This window comes from Corella eumyota, chromosome 2, assembly GCF_963082875.1.
Source record: "Corella eumyota chromosome 2, kaCorEumy4.1, whole genome shotgun sequence".
Classification (NCBI taxonomy): domain Eukaryota; kingdom Metazoa; phylum Chordata; class Ascidiacea; order Phlebobranchia; family Corellidae; genus Corella; species Corella eumyota.
In genome coordinates, this window is record NC_137491.1 from 20,410,046 (window position 1) to 20,427,571 (window position 17,526).

Genomic DNA, 17,526 nt, shown 5'->3' on the forward strand with positions numbered 1-17,526 from the left:
ATATTGTATTAAGGTTAATGCATGTAGTTTGTTATTTTAACATACTAAATAGTCTAGTTATTAAGATAGAAAAATATTAAAAATAAAACCTCTTTAGCGATCTGACTTAAAGTTTCATCCTCGACATTGTGAGTTCTTCCAGCTCGTCTTCTTCCAGTTGATGATGCGCTTGACATTCTTTTTAATTGTCTTTGATTGTTTAGTGATTGTCTTTAAGTTCTTTTTGCAGTTTTCGTTTATTTTCGTTCTTGTATGTTGTTTTTTATGGTACTGTTTGATGATTTTGTATCCAATTATTCTTAGTAATTATAGTAATTAGTTAATTTAATCAACCTAGAACACCTAATAAAAAGAAAGATTTTAAAAGCCAGTGATAAACAATTTTAACTTTAACAAATTGACAAGTAATAACTGATAAGTTGGCAGTATAATCATAAAATTATTATAGTAATGAATATTTACAAAACTTATAAAAAACAATGACTTTTAACATAATGTGGTGAATTTTTTATCTCTTGCAAAAGGTTAGGCAGTGAATATAACTTTCAAAATGTAAAACAAAACAATTTGAAACCAAATACAAAATAATATCCAAACTACCAAAAAGAAAGTATATATACATTTTTACAAAAATAAAATTTTAGGCAATATTGTATAAATTTTTTCCAGGCACTTTACTAATGAGCTTAAGTACAGTAAGCATTAAAATACAACAGTTTGTTTTTTCACCAAGAGAAGTTGCTTGCTTAATATCATTAAAGGTAAGATGGTGTGTTGATAATTCCTTGGCACTTATTCGAATGCTATCCAGTGCAGAGTTGGCTTGCTCCAAAGTCATTAAGTTCTTAATTGAATCTTCTAACTCGTTAAAATCTTCCTCCTCAATCCAATAACTTTTTCTTCTATCATTTGATTTTAAAGATCTGCTGATATTTTTGTTATCTGCATCAAAATATGTTCTTTTAACATTATCAGTTTTTTGTGGCTCTGTTAGTTTAAGGCATGGTGATTCGGGAGTGCCTAATTTTTGATTAAAGAATTTTTTATTTTGTTTTTGTGTCTCCGAAGTTAGATTACAGATGGTTAAATCAGGAGATTGAATGTTGGTGTGATTTTGACCCATGAGCCAACTTCTACGAGAATGTAGTTGTAAAATTTCATGGTCTGGTGTTACAATTTTTGCTTCTAAACTTTTAAGTCGATCTGAAATGTTAATTTCGCTTGGAATTGATTTTTTACTGATTGGAGCTAAAGCCGGTGTTTCAGGAGTGCTTAAAGGTGCAAAAAAGGGAACAGCAGAAGATTTGGATGTGGTTTGTTTGGTACATGGAGTAGTTAAACTGTTAAATAACTTTCCAACATTATCGTTTAAGTTTTTTATTGATTGTTTTGATTCGAACTTAGGAGAGGGTGGAGTTGCTACTTCTAACTTTTCATTCTTTTTTTCAATTGTAGGAGGGACAGGACTCTCTACAACATCACAATCACTTTTTATGGCATCATCAAGGATGTTTGTTTTTGAAACATTGACTGTTTCTTTAATTTGAATATCTGAGCTTACTAGTTGGTTTGTTATTTCTTTCAATATTTGAACTTGCTTTATTTCAGTGACAACTTCTTCTTTTTTGGGTTTTTTAATCAAGGAAACAAATCCTTGACCAGTGAGAGAATTATTGAAGTCATCGCATTGCTTCGTTGCAACTTGAAGAAATTCCTTAGCACATTTATTAAGTTGTGCAACCATTTGATTATTCTTAGTCAACAGATCAAGTTGAGTGTTACAGTTTTTAATATCTTCACTCACCTCTCTGTGTGTATCATTTAACTTATTCCATTCTTGAATTGGAAAGTTGTCGGAACGAGAATAAGTCTGAAATCTATGTTTAAGTTGCGGTATTTGAAAATTAATGGTGTCAGATAATTGAGTTAGTGAACATAAAGTGTCTTCAATAAAGTGTTTTCTAATTGACTTGGGATCTTTATTTTCAACCATTTTCATCAGTTTACTTTCAAAAAATTTAGGATAAATATTAAGTATGTACAAAAAGTTAATAACCTATATTTAATACAGAATAACTATAACAAAAAAATATAATTTAAACCTAGTCTATTCATATTAACAAATACGCAGAAAATGTTTACAAATCAACTAACTATACCATTATTAAATATATTATTAATGTTATACAAGTTACCTTAAAAACCTAGTTATATCAATATAAAAAGGCAGTATATAAAATGTTTTGATTCAGTAAACATAGTTTTAAACATGCTTGCTTCCTGTTTGGAACTTGCTTAGCAGTAAAACACGATCAATAATCATTTAATTGCTACCCTATGACACTAACTCATATTCTCAGCTTAAAACCAGCTTTTTTACGACTATGTTTATAAATTTACCAAAAAAATGTATAAACAATTTAGAAATATAGCAATAAAATAACCTCTAAATAAGTGCAAAGTATTTTTTAAATAAAAGTTATATTGTTATTAGTATATATACTAACTATTAGTATAAAATAAATAAATAAGTTACCTAACTTACTAAAAAAAGAATTCATATCTAACATATGCTTATATGTATAACTAAAAGCCCAAAAGCTATAAACAAAACAGACAATTAAATATTTACAAAACAATAAAATTTTTAAAGCAGAAACAATAAAACCTATTTTTCTCAAACCTGAGCCACTATTAAAACCAATATAAGTTAGGATAATGGTTAAAGTTATTTAATCACAATACCCATGGATGACATCAGACAGCTGTCATGTCACAATCGACCTCATTAACAGAATACACATTAGCACATAGCCAGTAATTTATTAACAGTGTTAAAAATGTGTACTGTAAAATTCTTTATTTTGAAAGTATATAATACTATTTATATATAGCCTATATAAAGAACCTTTTCACCTAAAAATTCAACAACCTTTTTAAACATATATATTATTACATAACAAGTTATTCCTTACTTGAAAAAACAATCTAATATTATAAATTGATACCATAAGACTATGACTAAGTTGTAAACAGAAAATAAACAAAACAAATACACATAAAAATGTAGGGTTATTATGCTACTTAAAATAGATAACCACATTTATAAAATATTATTTTAAATATTTCAATAAACACAATTCACATTTTTGGTATTAAAATGTTATTTACTTTGGAGGTTACTGTAATTACCCACACAGACAAAATATATTTTTTTAAGTTTGCTTGCAATCTAAATTGTATTGTCTGACTATGCTAAAAATAAATCCCTTGCCGGCTATACAAAATTCCAACTGCATTAAAAAAATTCAACAAGACTATATTTTCTTACAACCAAAACCTGTACAACCGTTTGTTATGTTAGCTTTTACTTGTCAGCTTGTTAAATGCATAACATCTGACAGGTCTGAAGGTCAATTTAAGACTTATGCAGTTATCCTTTAATTTATTTTATAATTATTAGTCAGTTGGTGTTTTATTTAAAAATATATATACATATGCAACTGGCAGGCACAATTTGACTATCAAAAATAAATTAGGTAAATATTAAAAAATAATTATATGACAATTTCTGCATTTAATCCATGACGCCTAGCTCTGTCTGTGCAGTTTGCAGAATCTATAATATCCTAAAAAGGAGCAGTTTTAATAAAAAACTTTAAACAAGTTAAACTGAAATTTAGTTTCTAGTTAATAAGCATTTATTTCTTTGAATACTGAAATTGATGATTTATAAATTTTAAGTTTTTAAACTGATGACGTAATGTGTAAATTTAAAACTTTTTTTACCAAACAGAGCTTGTAACTAAATGTGTTATAATTTAAATTCATTCTACCCGCAAATCCATTTAATAAAAAAAGCCTATTTTATTAAATCTCGTAATTTAAATTACTAATCTTGAATAACTAAGAGGTAGAAAATAGTTTTAATTAAATTTTATATCAAGTTTAAAATTACCCCTCTAGATACATGCTATACTTATTAGTTTAACTTTTCATAAATAAGTTAATATTCAAAGTCTTCAGTTCCTTTTTTGTATATATATCTTTGTCCTTGATGTGGAAAGGTCAAATGCGTGACCTAAACACAGAGTAACATTAGTTACTCCGACTCAGTCTCGGATTGCCTATCGCAGTTTGAGATATAATAGCCCGATAATTGAGCTGCTGGCTCAGGAGCTTATAGCGCCTTACTTTTTACTACTGCCAACATGTCATTTTATGGTAGAATTAATCTCAGATTGTAGACCTGATTTCCAATGCCAAAGAGTAGTATTTTATGTTAGTGAAGCTTAGACCCAAAGTCCTAGATTCGATTACCACTGCTACCATGTTTGCATAGCCGGCAGCGTGGTGTAGTGGTAAGAACACTTGCTACACCACACATGAGGTCGTGGGTTCAATCCCCACTGATCTCATGCTGTAGCGCCCTTGAGTAAGGCGCTATAAACTCCTGCTGAGCCAGCACTTAATCAGCAGCATAATTACCGGGCAATTATAGTCTCTATAATATCCCAAACTGCCACAGGCAACTCAAGACTGGGTCGGAGTAACTTATGTTACTCTATGTTTAAGTCGCGCATTCGACTTTCCCACATCGAGGATAAAGATATATACAAAAAAAAAACATTATTAAGTCAGACTTATTGTAAGGTCTTAGGTCTGATTAGCACTGCATGTAAGTAATATCTTTTATGGGTAAAGCTAATACTTAAAATATTTGGTTTGATTACCACTGCAAACGTGACATATTGCACTTCAATATAAGGCTAAACCTAAAGCTCTAAGGTTTAATTTCCACTCCACTACTTGTGATATTTTCTATAAGGCTAACTCTAAATTCTGATTTTCACTCCACTTAGCTAAAATTTTTCTTAAGTGAAGCTAAATCAAAAGTTCTTGGTTTGATTCCACAGTTAACATGTTCTATAGTGCTTTAGAGTTTGGCTTACCCTTAGGTCTTACGTTTAGTTTCACTGCTTTTAGATAATTTTTTTTTAAATTGGAATAACTACTAAAGTTTTTAATTCAAGTAACACTGTTAACGTCATAAAGCATTTTAGAGTAAAGCTCAGATTTGAAGTCTACAGTTTGGTTACCACAACAAATGTTGTGTAGCCTTTTAGAAGTTAAGCTAACTGTAAGGTACTCAGTTTGTAAAACTCAGTTTGTCGTTGGTTCAATTACTACAGCTAACATGTTATATAACTGCTAACATGTTATATAACATGTTATATAAAAAGCGTGGGGCTTACTCCATAGTCTTAAGTTTGATTTTCATTACTGGCAATATTTCTGAGACCTGAGGTTTAGAGTTTAATACTTAATGCTAACATCTCATACAACATTAAAGAGTAGGGCTAACTCCCAGGTATTAGGTCAGATCGTTACTGAAGGCAAAATTTCCTAATAGTAAAGCTAAGACATGAAGTTGTTGATTTGATTACCATTCCTAACATGTCATATACCAGTTTAACGAATGGATAACAACCAGGCTTTCAGTTTGATTATACTGCTGGCAAGATGTTGTATAAGGAAAATTAGACCTGAAGTCTACAGTTTGATAACCACCGCTAACATATTGTATTTCCTTTTTAGAGTAGGGCTAACTCTGAAGTATTAAGTTTGATTTTCACTGCCTGCAATATTTCTTATAAGTGAAACTAAGACCTGAAGTCGTTGGTTTGAATACCACTGATAACATGGTATATAACTTGTAAGAGTAGGGCTAACTCAATTGCCTAAGGTTTGATTTTCACAGCTTGCATTATTTTTTATGAGTAAAGTTAATACCCTAAATCTACAATTTAATATGTACTGCTAAATTGATATATAACATATTTAAGAATGGGGCTAGCTCTATGGTCTTAGGTTTAATAACCACTGTAACATGTTACATAACTTACAAAAGTAGGGCTAACTCAATAGTCTAACGTTTGATTACCACTGCCGACAATACCTTTAAAACCCGAAGGCTTAAGTTCGGTTGCCGCCTTTAACATTTGACATACTTTATAAGAATAAGGTTAACTCTATGGTCTCTTTTTTGATTTCCCATGCTAACATGTTGTATGGGTTTTTAATGTAAGACTAAGGTATTAGGTTTGATCTCCACTGCTGGCAATACTCTTAGGTAAAACTAAGACCTTAAGTCATTGGTTCAATTACCACTGCAAACATGTTATATAACTTGTAAGAGGTAACTTACTTTAAAGTCTTGCGTTTAATTTTTACTGCTGCAGTATTATAAGTAGCCTAAGGCAAAGACCTAAAGTCAGTTTTGATAACCAATGCTAACATGTCATACAACATTTAAGAGTAGGCTAAGGCTAACTCTAAGGTCTGATTTTTACAGCTGGAAATATTTCTCATAGGTATCTTAAAGCAAAGAAAAATCTACAGTTCGGTAACCACTACTAACATGTTGTTAGGTTAATAAGAGTAAAGCTAACTTTAAGCTATTGAGTTTCATTACCACTTTAGGCAATGTTTTTTTGTGAGTAAAAATTTGACCCAGTCACTGTTTATAATATTCTCCTTAAGTAAAGTTAGGACCCGAAATCGTTGGTTCAATTACCAGTGCTAGTGTGTCACATAGGCTTTTGAAGTAAGGCTAACCTCAAGATATTAGAACTGATTTTCATTGCTGAAAATATTTAGTTTTTTTCACATAGTTTTTTGAGTTTACTTTAAAAAATTCGATATAATTTAAACATCTAGTAAATAAAACTGTTTCTAAATAAAACCAAGACACAAGGACCTAGGTTCAATCACCACTGCTAGCATGTTGCATATGTTTTTGGGTAAAGCTTATCTAAGGTTACATTTGATTTCCAATGCGTGGGAATATCTTTTTTAAGTAAAACTATTATTTAGATGCTTTTGTTTGATTACCACTGCTTAAGTATAAGTAAAGCTAACTCAGCTCTTGACGCAAAATTAATTGTTTATTTTATTGGAGTTAATTGCAATCTTTATTTATTTTTAACAATATATTTATCTTACCTTTGCCACAAGTCTAAAATCAAAATAGCCTTTGTAGCTGGTTACAATAGACTACGTAGCTTTACCAATGTTAATTCAAGAAGGCTAGTGAAAATTACTGTCAAAGCGCCATTAGAAAAAAACGAAAAAGTTAGCCTAGCAAATTGCTGCCTTTTCTTAAACCACAGCCTAAAAAATTTAAAAATTTTTAAGAAACATTGTTAAATATTTATTATTCTATAATTATAAAGCATATTAGGCTTAAAACTAACCTTTCAAGTACGAATTTGTTCAAAACTCCCGAGAAAACTTCCCAATGACATCTTTTGGTTGACCTTTAAAAAATTGTTTTAGTAGTAAACAAATTTAGTCCCAACCCAGCCTTGTTTGTGACGTCAATTAAATGTGTTAATTAAAAATTCTAGTAATTTTTAGCACCGAACTAGGTTTTATAGCGCTAATAATATTTTATAACAATATTGATAAAATTAAGTATTGGTTACGTTTTCAAACCATTAAACGATGTTTAAAATGTTTAACAGAAAAAAATTATATCTAAAATGTTCAAAGTCTTTGCATGTGATTAAAAAACATAATATAATGTTCAATCTGTTTTAAAGTTATACATTTTATTTTTTTTATTAGTTAAGGCTAAGTATAACAACACATTGCTAACAAACAAATAATTATATTCAAAAGTAATTAATCTTGCTCGTGCAAAAATGAGTTAAAACTACTGTTTCCATGTTGACTTTTTTCTTTCAACAGAAACAGCACACGTTGTTCTTGTTCCTAAATTTTTTGTATAAAATTCGTGTTAGTATACTTTAAAATATCAAAATGCCTCCGAAAAAGCAACAGAAAGCAAGTAATAAGACCGAACAAAAAAAGAAGGACCGAATTATTGAAGTAAACTTATAGAAATATTTTTGTTTATTTTGTATAAAATTTGGTAAACTTGTCTGTTTTTTTTTTAAAATTACTAGTTAACCTAGGAATATAATGGGATCTTTATTAGTTTCGCACGCCCAAATTTAACAAAGCGTTACAACCTAAGTATGGCAATTGTTCAACCAGACATTAAAAATTAGTTGAAATAAGTTTTAATGAGTGTAACTTAGTCCGCTTTACGAGTCAGATGTGTTAATGGGTAAACTGAATATGTGAGGGTTAGGGTAAGGGTTTAATTTATGCAACCTTTTTGTTTAATTACATGTGCCGCATTATGGTTACACACCCTGTTTATGTAGGGCGTGCGAAACTAATAGAGATCCATATAATGTTAGCTTGTTAACAAAAAAATAATAATGAGAAAAATATAATTATATAAAATGCAAAGTTTTTACTTTTCTTCTAGGATAAAACGTTTGGATTAAAAAACAAAAAAGGTAACAAACAACAAAAGTTTGTAAAACAAGTCAACCAACAAGTTAAACAAGCTGGCGACCCAGCAGCAAGAAGGGTAAATTAAATTTTTAAGGCTTTTAACCACTTTAATATTGGAGATCTTTTATTTAAAGCAAATAATCTAAATATGTTTGGCTATTCAGGGATTGGGCAGATAGGGTTTTAAGAAATGTTAGTGGAAAGCCTGTTTTAATTATTGTTTATTGTGGATTGACTTCTGTTTAAATAATTTGTTTTAATCGTTATTTTGTCATCACCTTTAAAGTGTTAAATAATAAAGTCTTGTTTTGTTTTAACTTTTAAAATATTGCTTTATATACTACATGACTGTTTTAAAAACAATTTAAATAGCAATAAAATTATACATTAATGATATTATTTTTTCATTGTTTTCATATTTATTATTAAGGCTGAGCAACTAAAGGCTGATGAAAAAAAGAGAAAAGAAGCTGAAAAAAAGAAACAAGCAGAAATTGACAACCTTTTTAAACCTGTTATTAACCAAACTAAAGTTGGAAAAGGTTAAACTTTTTTTCTTTTTTTTTCAAATATATAAACTCTAACATTAACAAGTTGATTATTAACATTAAATAAACCAAAATTTATAAAACTCTTAAAGATATAGTATTTTAAATGATATATATTATTTTAATGTGTATACGTTTATTTAGGTGTTGATCCAAAATCAGTGTTATGTGCTTTCTTTAAACAAGGATTATGCGCAAAAAAGGCAGACAAATGTAAATTCTCTCATGACCTCGCAATTGAGAGAAAGGGAGAAAAAAGGAGCATGTATGCTGATGTGAGAGACAACGAACTAGAAAATGGTAATTTTTTCACTAGAATTTAATTTTTTTATAAAAAAAATTCAATTATGTATGAGATCATAACACATTTATTGTTAAGACACAATGGACAAATGGGACGAAGATAAATTGAAAGAAGTTGTTGAGAAGAAGCACGGAGAAGGGAATAAACAAAAAACTACCACTAATATTGTGAGTATGAAGTTTTCTTAACAAGGTCTAAGTTTACGAGTTCGATTTCTGCTGGTAATTAGGTTTTCTGTTGTCAAAGTATCATAGCTAACTTAAATTAAGATCTAAGGTCCTGGTTTCAATTCTCACTGTTGGCATTTTGATCAGTGCTTAATTTTAAAAAGTGCTTGCAATATAAAGCTTGTTTACAAAAAAACATTTATATTTGTGTTTATTTTCATTTAGGTTTGCAAATTTTTTATTCAAGCAATTGAGGAGAAAAAATATGGTTGGTTTTGGGTTTGCCCAAATGGTGGTGCTAGTTGTATGTACAGGTATTACTTTTTTTACTATTTTTTGTCTGGTAGTATGGTATATTGAAAATAAAACGTTGAAGGTTCGAGCTGCATCAATGCCACACTTATTGCTCTTTAACACAGTTTTCACAAAAACGGGTTATTTTGCAATAAAATATAAATCTTATCACCTTAAGGTTTCAAAGGACAAAAAATAGCTAATTTTACCTTTTCTGAAAAGACATGTAATTATTTTTCTGGTAATAAAATGTATATTTTACATATCAAAAAATATTTACAAAAATTCGTTTTAAACAATTATTTTGAACTTTGTCATATTATTTAGGAATTTATTTTGAAAAACAAGAACAACTACTCAAACTATTTAAAATTTTTTGCCAGACATGCTCTACCTCCAGGCTTTGTCCTCAAATCAGATAAAAAGAAAATGGACGAACAAAAAGTTAAGATTTCAATCGAAGATCTAGTTGAAAGAGAAAGGGCAGCTCTGGGTTCAAAAGTGACGAAGGTAGAAAAAAACTTGCAAGAGTTATAAATATTTTCTGTAATGTTTGTTTTATACTTTGTTATTTTTTTATAATAAGCAAAAATTTGTTATATATACTTTATTTAAGGTAACTTTGGAGAGCTTTTTGGCATGGAAAAAAAGAAAAAAGGCTGAGAAAGTCAAAGCTTTAAAAGCAAAGAAGGATAAAAGATCTAAAGACTTCAAATCTGGGAAACTGTTAGGGGTAAAATTAATCTCAAACCATTACTTTGCTGATATTTAAAACCGTGGCAAAAAAGTAGCCATTTAAAGGTTTGGTTTATTGTTGCAACATTGTTCTATAAAGCTACATAGTAACAACTATGTAACAACAGCATTGTTACGATGATAAAACAACAACACTAACATTGTTGTAACTATGTACCAAAGTTATTGTTACAATGCTGTTAGTTACTGCACTAACATTTTCAATGATTTTATTTTGAAACCTCACTAACAACAATGGTAATAACAATGGTAACATTGTTACAGGTTAGTGGTCGAGAAGTTTTTGAGTTTCGACCTGACATGGCGGGGGAAGATGATGCAGATGCTGATGATGTCAGGTATCCATGGTTACATTAAAGATAAACCATTTAAATCAATCTGTATTTAAACTAATTAAAAGTACCTCATATTGTTAGTACTTTAAAAAATAAATTTTAACAAATGTTTGAAAATCAGTTACAAACGAGAAGAAGAAGAGGAAGAAGAAGGGAGAGGGATTAATGATCAAATGTTTATCCCGGAAGAAGTGGACGCATCTGGGACTCAAGCACCTGAGAAGAGATTACAACCAAGTAATGGCGAAGATACAGGAAATGGTAAACTATTTTGTTTTTTATTTTAATATTTATTTATTCTCGATGTGAGAAGGTCGACTTCACGACTTTAACATAGAGTAACAACAGTTACCCTGACCTAGTCTTGAGTTGACTTTGGGATATTCTAAATTATAATTTTCTGGTAGTTAAGTTGCTGATTAAGTGTTGGCTCAGTAGAAGCCCATATCTTTTATAGGACTTTACTCAAGGCGCTACAGCATGAGAGCAGTAGATATCGAATCCTTGTTCTCATGTATTAAAGCCAAGTGTTTTGACCACTACACTGAGCTGCTGGTTTCTTTACTAAGCAATAATTTTGTAAATCATTCGGCATAATAAAGTCAAAATATTTGTAATTTCATAATTTTTTTTATTTTCAAGATAAACAAGAAATTGATCAATCCATACCAAGCACGTCCAAAAATGACGTCACAACGAATGGGGAAAATCCCATCGATGACGTACCCGTCGACGAAAACCTTTTTACTGAAGATCTCGACGATTTAGACGAAGAATTAGAAGGATTGGATATTTAATACTCGGTTGATGACGTCATGAATAACTAGTGGTGTCGTCGCTAATAAACACTACACCATTTGTTTAATGAGTCGAAAAGTTTGTAGTGACGTCATTTAAACGTGGTTTCGGTAACTCATGTTTTGCAATTAAATTTTATTCAATGTATAAAGTGTTGTGGTTTTTTTTAATTTCAAGGTTTAAGTGGCCTGTTCATAACAAAGTCATCGATTTGATTTATCCGGAATGACCTACAGTTAGTTTCAATTAGAGACTACATTGGGAAAATTTATTTCCTGTTTGTTTAAAGAATGTTTAGGGGTTTAAAATATAGAATTTGTTTTTCTTAATTTGCGACAATGCAGATTTTTATTATCAGATTTACTAGTTTGGGTTGATTTTGTTGAAATATTTTCCGGTTTAAAGTTAGGTTCATTTTAAATTAAGTTAGGTTAAAAGTTAGAATTTCTTCTGATTTATTTTTATTTATATAAATTTATAAACGAAATAATTTGCTTATTTAAAGTTAAGTAAAAATGCATTCTGTTCAAATTTTAATCATATTCGCTTTGTGCAAAGGGAAGACAAATAACTTTTTTTAGCATAATCTAGTTTTATAATCAGTTATTATATGTTGCTGGTCTGGTGGTTTTACTTGTTTGGTAACCTGTCCGTTATTTTTAAGTGTCTTATCATGCCCAGTTGTGTGATGATGGCATGTTCAATTGCCCAGGATTTGGTTGTCTTAACATGGAGAAGATATGTGATGGTATAATTGACTGTCCTGGTGGATGGGATGAATCAATCGATGCCGGTTGCCAACAACCTTGTAACTTGATAAATATTTCTTGTGTTGTAAACTTTAATACAGTATAAACACTTAGCTGTGAATATGCCTATTGCTTTAAGATAATCTTTGTCCAACACGAAACCAACGCCAGGCATTTAAAGAAGAAAACAGAGAGTGTAGAAGATATTGTGCAGGAGGAAGGCGTTGTGGAAGAAGAAAAACTTGTCAATGCGATGGAATATGCGGCTTATCTTGCTTTAATTTAAGTAAAAGTTTGAATTAATTTTTGTTGTTTTAAACAAATTCTATAACTTTGTTATAGTAGTATTAGTAATAATAATAAAGTGGTATTTTTTTTAAAGAAATATATTAAAGAAAATTAACAATTGTTTACACTTTTTAAGTTACCACGCGACTTTTGAAATTTTAAAAGACGTTTTTTATAAAACCCATGTTTTAAACTAGGGTAGTAACGTTAATTCAGTATAATTAGGAAATTCGGTTGGTTCAAGTAAATATTTTAAATTGTGTTTCAATAAAAATGTTGCAGATGCAACTTGTGGCCAGCCACCTCCCGTCAGCAGCAGTTTGGATACATTTATTAAAAGACGTCAAAAAGGAGGTGGGTTTGTTAAAGTACCTACTTCACAATATGGTGATATTGCCCATTATGTTTGTCCTAGTGGGATGATTCTTGTTGGTAAAAAAAGGGTTTGTAATGCATCAAAAAGGTGGTCAAATTTTCCGGTCAAATGTGTAGGTAAATTTCTGTTCATGTATATAATAATGTAATATGTATATGATAATGTAGTACTTTTTTCGTCCAATATAAATCTAAAAATTTTATGTTTTAAAATAAATGCCAAACTGTTTTTACCAAAACTCTTTAAAATTGTAGATTACAGTAAATGTGGTCAGGTTCAAAACACAGGCTCAATTATTAAAAAAGCTACAGCGAGGGTAATAAGTGGGGAACAAGCTTCACATAAAGCCTGGCCTTGGCAGGCCGTTTTGTTTAACATAAAACGCGCAAAAATTTGGCAAGTATGTATTAAAAACATATTCTTGATGCTATGTTACTTAATTTAAATTTTTTAGATAATAATTTAAAACTAAAATATTTTTTCTAGAGCTTATTATGTGTTTTTAATTAAAGTTATTTTATATTTAAAAAATTTAGTCGACTTTCCTACATAAATAAATTTAATTTTCTATTTAAAAAGTTTTTTTTTAGAAATAACCTTTTTGTAAAACTAAACTTTTAATATAGAATCTAGATAGAGTATCTTTAAAAGGTGGTGGGTCGTTAATAAATGAGAATTGGATTTTAACAGCGGCTTCCACTATAGATTCTCTGACAAGCTTTGCACCTGGTAACTCTTTGAATGAATCTGCAATTGCTCTAGGTAGCTTAAACACTTCAAAGATATTTTGTTTAATTTTATTATAATAAAATATAGTTAGGTTTATGTTGTTTTTTCTATAAACTTATGTTTTATTCAAATTAGTTTATTTTTTGTAAGTAGGAGCTCGATAATATAGCCTGATTACATAGTCTTCAAGTTTTGGATTATATTAATTAAAATGCATAACTATTAACCTAGTTTACTTTAATTTGGCTGTAGTTTGAATTGTTAATTATTTTATAAGCTGTCTAGAAAGTCTATAAACTTACAGGCTATATAAATTTTACAGGTTTGATAAAACGGCCTAAGAATGAACATGATCTTTATCGATCTGCAAGATTTTATAGGATTGCAAATGCATATAAACATCCTGATTATAATCAGGATAACTTTTACTATGACGCCGCGTTGGTAAGTTTTGTTGTTATCTCTGTGAAACTTAATTTCTGAGTACGAAAATCCCTGCTTAGCTCAGAAACATGTTTAGAAGTTACTTAAAGGATATTAGGTTCACGTTAACTGTCCGTAACTCAACAAAAAAGTTACGTTCTCAAAACCAGTGAATTTAGGAGTTACGTAATATTTACGAAATAGCTCTCTCGCAATGTAGCCTATCCAAATAAATAATAAACAATAAATGATAAACATTAGCTATAAATTACTACATTTTAGTGTAATATAATTTAATTAAACTGTAATATAGTTTAATTGGGCAGTACGCTTGTTGATAAACAATAGTCGTCAGGCAAGACCTATTGTTTTAAGTTTTCGACTTATCTATACACCGACGGTTGTTTTGCAGACATCATCTTAGTCTTTAAATATATATACCCTTAAGTTTTGTTATCTTACATAAAACAAAACCGGTAAAGTACCTTAGATAAAACAACGCTTCGTTCACAAAACGAGAGAACCACACAAAACGAAAAAAGCGCTGCGTAGGAGAGTTACGTATAAGCTACGAGTAAATTTGGGAGGTACGTAGTGTTTATCAGTTTTGTCTGGGTACGGACAGTTAACGTGAACCGGGTATTACCACAAGTCAAATATATTAAAATTTACAAAGGCATTTAAGACTTACTTTAAAATTGATGTAAATAATTTAAAGTCGATAGTTTTTTTTATTAGTATATATTATAAACTAAGCACTTAAAAAAAATTTTGAAAAGGAAATAATTTTAGTAAAATAACTCTTACATTAAATTTTTGTGCTATCAACATATTTTTAAAAAGTTTTTGATATTTTATTGTTGATTAGATACGAATTGGAGTAGAATTAGAAGTTAATAACCGCGGCGAATTAGTAAGAAGAGAAGGACGTGGCAGACAACAAATCTTTAGTCCTTACATACGACCAGTTTGTCTACCTTGTACCAACTCCTGTATTCCAGCAAAAGCATTTCAATACAAAAACCAACCACCACTGTTTACTGGACTTGAATCACCAGCTAGAAAATGTGAAATTGAAGGTAAAAGTTAAAGTACATTTTGATAAAATGTTTAAAAGTCAAATAAAAATATAGCTCTAAGGTTACATAAAAAATAAATGCAATGATATTAAGGCATTTTTATACATTAATAATTTTAAATTCGTTTTTTTTAAGGGAAATGGTTATCAAATTACTTTGGTAATCAACGTGAAGCTATTGTCGCAGTTACAGGGTTTGGTAGTGTACAACAAAGAAACATTAGTCAGCAGTTTCGATTTCAAATTCCGGAATATCTTCAAGAGGGATTGCTGAGATTATTAAGTGGTCGGAAGTAAGTTTATTTTAAAAGTAAAAAGATTGTTTGTATTTCTAAAGTTTTATTTAAAATTATTTTTATTTGTAATAAGTTTGTAGGTAAAAAGCTTTACTTTGTTAAAAAGTAAATCATTTTTTGTCAGGTGTAGACTTTGGATTAATAGAATGAATAGAATAATTGCTGACTTTTCAGTCAGTTACAACACAGCTCAAATTTGTGCCGCATCGGGTAAGTATGTTTTAAGTTTTTATTGTAAGTAGAAAATTTTTAAGTTTAGTTTACTTAGGTGAAAGTGTAGTACAATGATATTTTAAAATTAATTTTAAATCATAGGTCTGCCAATAAATAAAACAACAAACTCGTATGTTGATGCCTGCCAAGGTGATAGTGGAGGCCCATTAGTCAGAAGGGTAAGCTGTTACTATTTTTGTGAATTTTTTTAATGCAAAAACATTTCGTAACAGCCTAACCGTAGTAAATTTATTCTGCTTAGGTTCAAGGCGTTGTTGTTAGTTCCGTATTTGTATTTATTAATCAATAAGCTAATATTTGAAACAGCGCAAAATACCTATTGTGCTTAAATATAAAAAATTGTTTGGTGCACTTTGTCATTATACTATCTATTAGTTAAAACATGAAATTTTTGATTTACTTTGTGATTATTATTAGTACAAAGATGCTGAAACCGGCGAAGTCTGTTGGGTTCTGATTGGAATTGTTAGTTTTGGATATGGGTGCGCAGATACGAGTAAAAAGAACACAATCTATCCTGGAATTTACACCGATGTTGCAAGTGTTATGCCCTGGGTTAGTGATGTCACAAACATTACCTTACGTTAGGATTCTAACCTTTAATTTTCTATTAATTAACTAAGTAATTGTTTTGTTATTTGATTCTAATATCTCTGTGATTAAACTTTGTAAAATTATGAATTCTTTTATTTCTCAATGTGCAATTTTTCTGGATTGTGACAATATTCTTATTTTTTTTATTTTAGTTTTTCGCGAATTAATGACAGTGAATAATATAATATATATAATAAATATTACATCAATGCGATGGGAAAAAATGACAAAATCAATTTAATGATTTAAAACATGCCACAAATATTAATATTAACATAAAGATTTTAAGTATGTTATGGCATGGTCACCAAACCCAAATTATTGATTTTTTAATTTTATATTTAAGTATCTATTTTCTATTCTTGATATTTGATTTTATTAAATATCAAAAATATATTTGACTTTTAAATTTAAAATAAACTAAAGTGAATATTAAAAAGCTGGTGCTTATCATTTCATCTAAATTTAAACTTAAAACATAAATTTAATGTTTACTATCCGACAGCGTGATGTAGTGGGGAGAACACTTTATACACCGCATGAGGTTCTAGTTTTGATTTTAAGTAAGTCACAACAAAACAGCATTAACTTCTTCTAAGCAAACACTTAATAAGCAGCTTAACTATCGGGCAATTATAATCTATAATATTCTAAACTGCCGCAGGCAACTCAAGACTGAGTCGGGGAAACTATTGTTACTCTTTGTTTAGGTCGCGCATTTTACATTCCCACATCAAGGATAAAAATATATATAAAAAACTTTGTTTTTAAAATTGTAAACAGTATTGTGATAAAATTGGGTTTTTTGTTGTTAAAAGTAAATAAAAATACTTATATATATTTTTTTGTATTTGTTTATTTTTACTAATAAAAGAAGGTTATAGAGCATTATAAATTTAGAGCATAAGCATCACCCTAACATAGAACATCATAATGTTACTCCAACCCAGCGTCGAAACGACTTTGTGACTAAAGTGTTTGGGATATTATTGTTTATAATCTCTAGATAATTAATCTGAAATTTGGTTCAGCAGAAATACAATACGTCTAAAGCGTCTTATTTATAAGTGTAACAGCATGAAAGAAGTCAAAATCAAACCAATGACTTCATGTAGTAAAGCCAAGTGTTTAAACAACTATGTTTTTGCTTTGGCTAGCAAATAACAAACTACTTTGTTTTCGCTTTA

The 17,526-nt window shown here is 29.5% G+C and overlaps 3 protein-coding genes across 3 annotated transcripts; 2 read left to right on the top strand and 1 right to left on the bottom strand.

Moving 5' to 3' along the window:
* Positions 1-342: 342 nt before the first annotated feature.
* Positions 343-2,071, bottom strand: LOC145743381 (uncharacterized). Its single transcript, XM_082561327.1, has one exon. It carries the CDS (start codon positions 1,997-1,999, stop codon positions 641-643), a length of 1,359 nt encoding a protein of 452 aa, XP_082417453.1. The 5' UTR covers positions 2,000-2,071; the 3' UTR covers positions 343-640.
* Positions 2,072-7,755: 5,684 nt separating this feature from the next.
* On the top strand, positions 7,756-11,717 carry LOC145742098 (zinc finger CCCH domain-containing protein 15-like). The gene is made up of 11 exons (XM_082559852.1): positions 7,756-7,893; positions 8,342-8,446; positions 8,801-8,912; positions 9,063-9,218; positions 9,298-9,389; positions 9,615-9,703; positions 10,067-10,193; positions 10,300-10,416; positions 10,704-10,777; positions 10,896-11,035; positions 11,417-11,717. Exons 1-11 carry the CDS (start codon positions 7,825-7,827, stop codon positions 11,569-11,571), a joined length of 1,236 nt encoding a protein of 411 aa, XP_082415978.1. The 5' UTR covers positions 7,756-7,824; the 3' UTR covers positions 11,572-11,717.
* A 310-nt stretch (positions 11,718-12,027) lies between these two features.
* On the top strand, positions 12,028-16,742 carry LOC145741514 (CLIP domain-containing serine protease B15-like). Its single transcript, XM_082559109.1, has 11 exons — positions 12,028-12,380; positions 12,461-12,607; positions 12,892-13,101; positions 13,240-13,385; positions 13,612-13,747; positions 14,037-14,158; positions 15,006-15,216; positions 15,352-15,508; positions 15,636-15,721; positions 15,827-15,903; positions 16,163-16,742. Exons 1-11 carry the CDS (start codon positions 12,269-12,271, stop codon positions 16,331-16,333), a joined length of 1,575 nt encoding a protein of 524 aa, XP_082415235.1. The 5' UTR covers positions 12,028-12,268; the 3' UTR covers positions 16,334-16,742.
* The last annotated feature ends 784 nt before the right edge of the window (positions 16,743-17,526 follow it).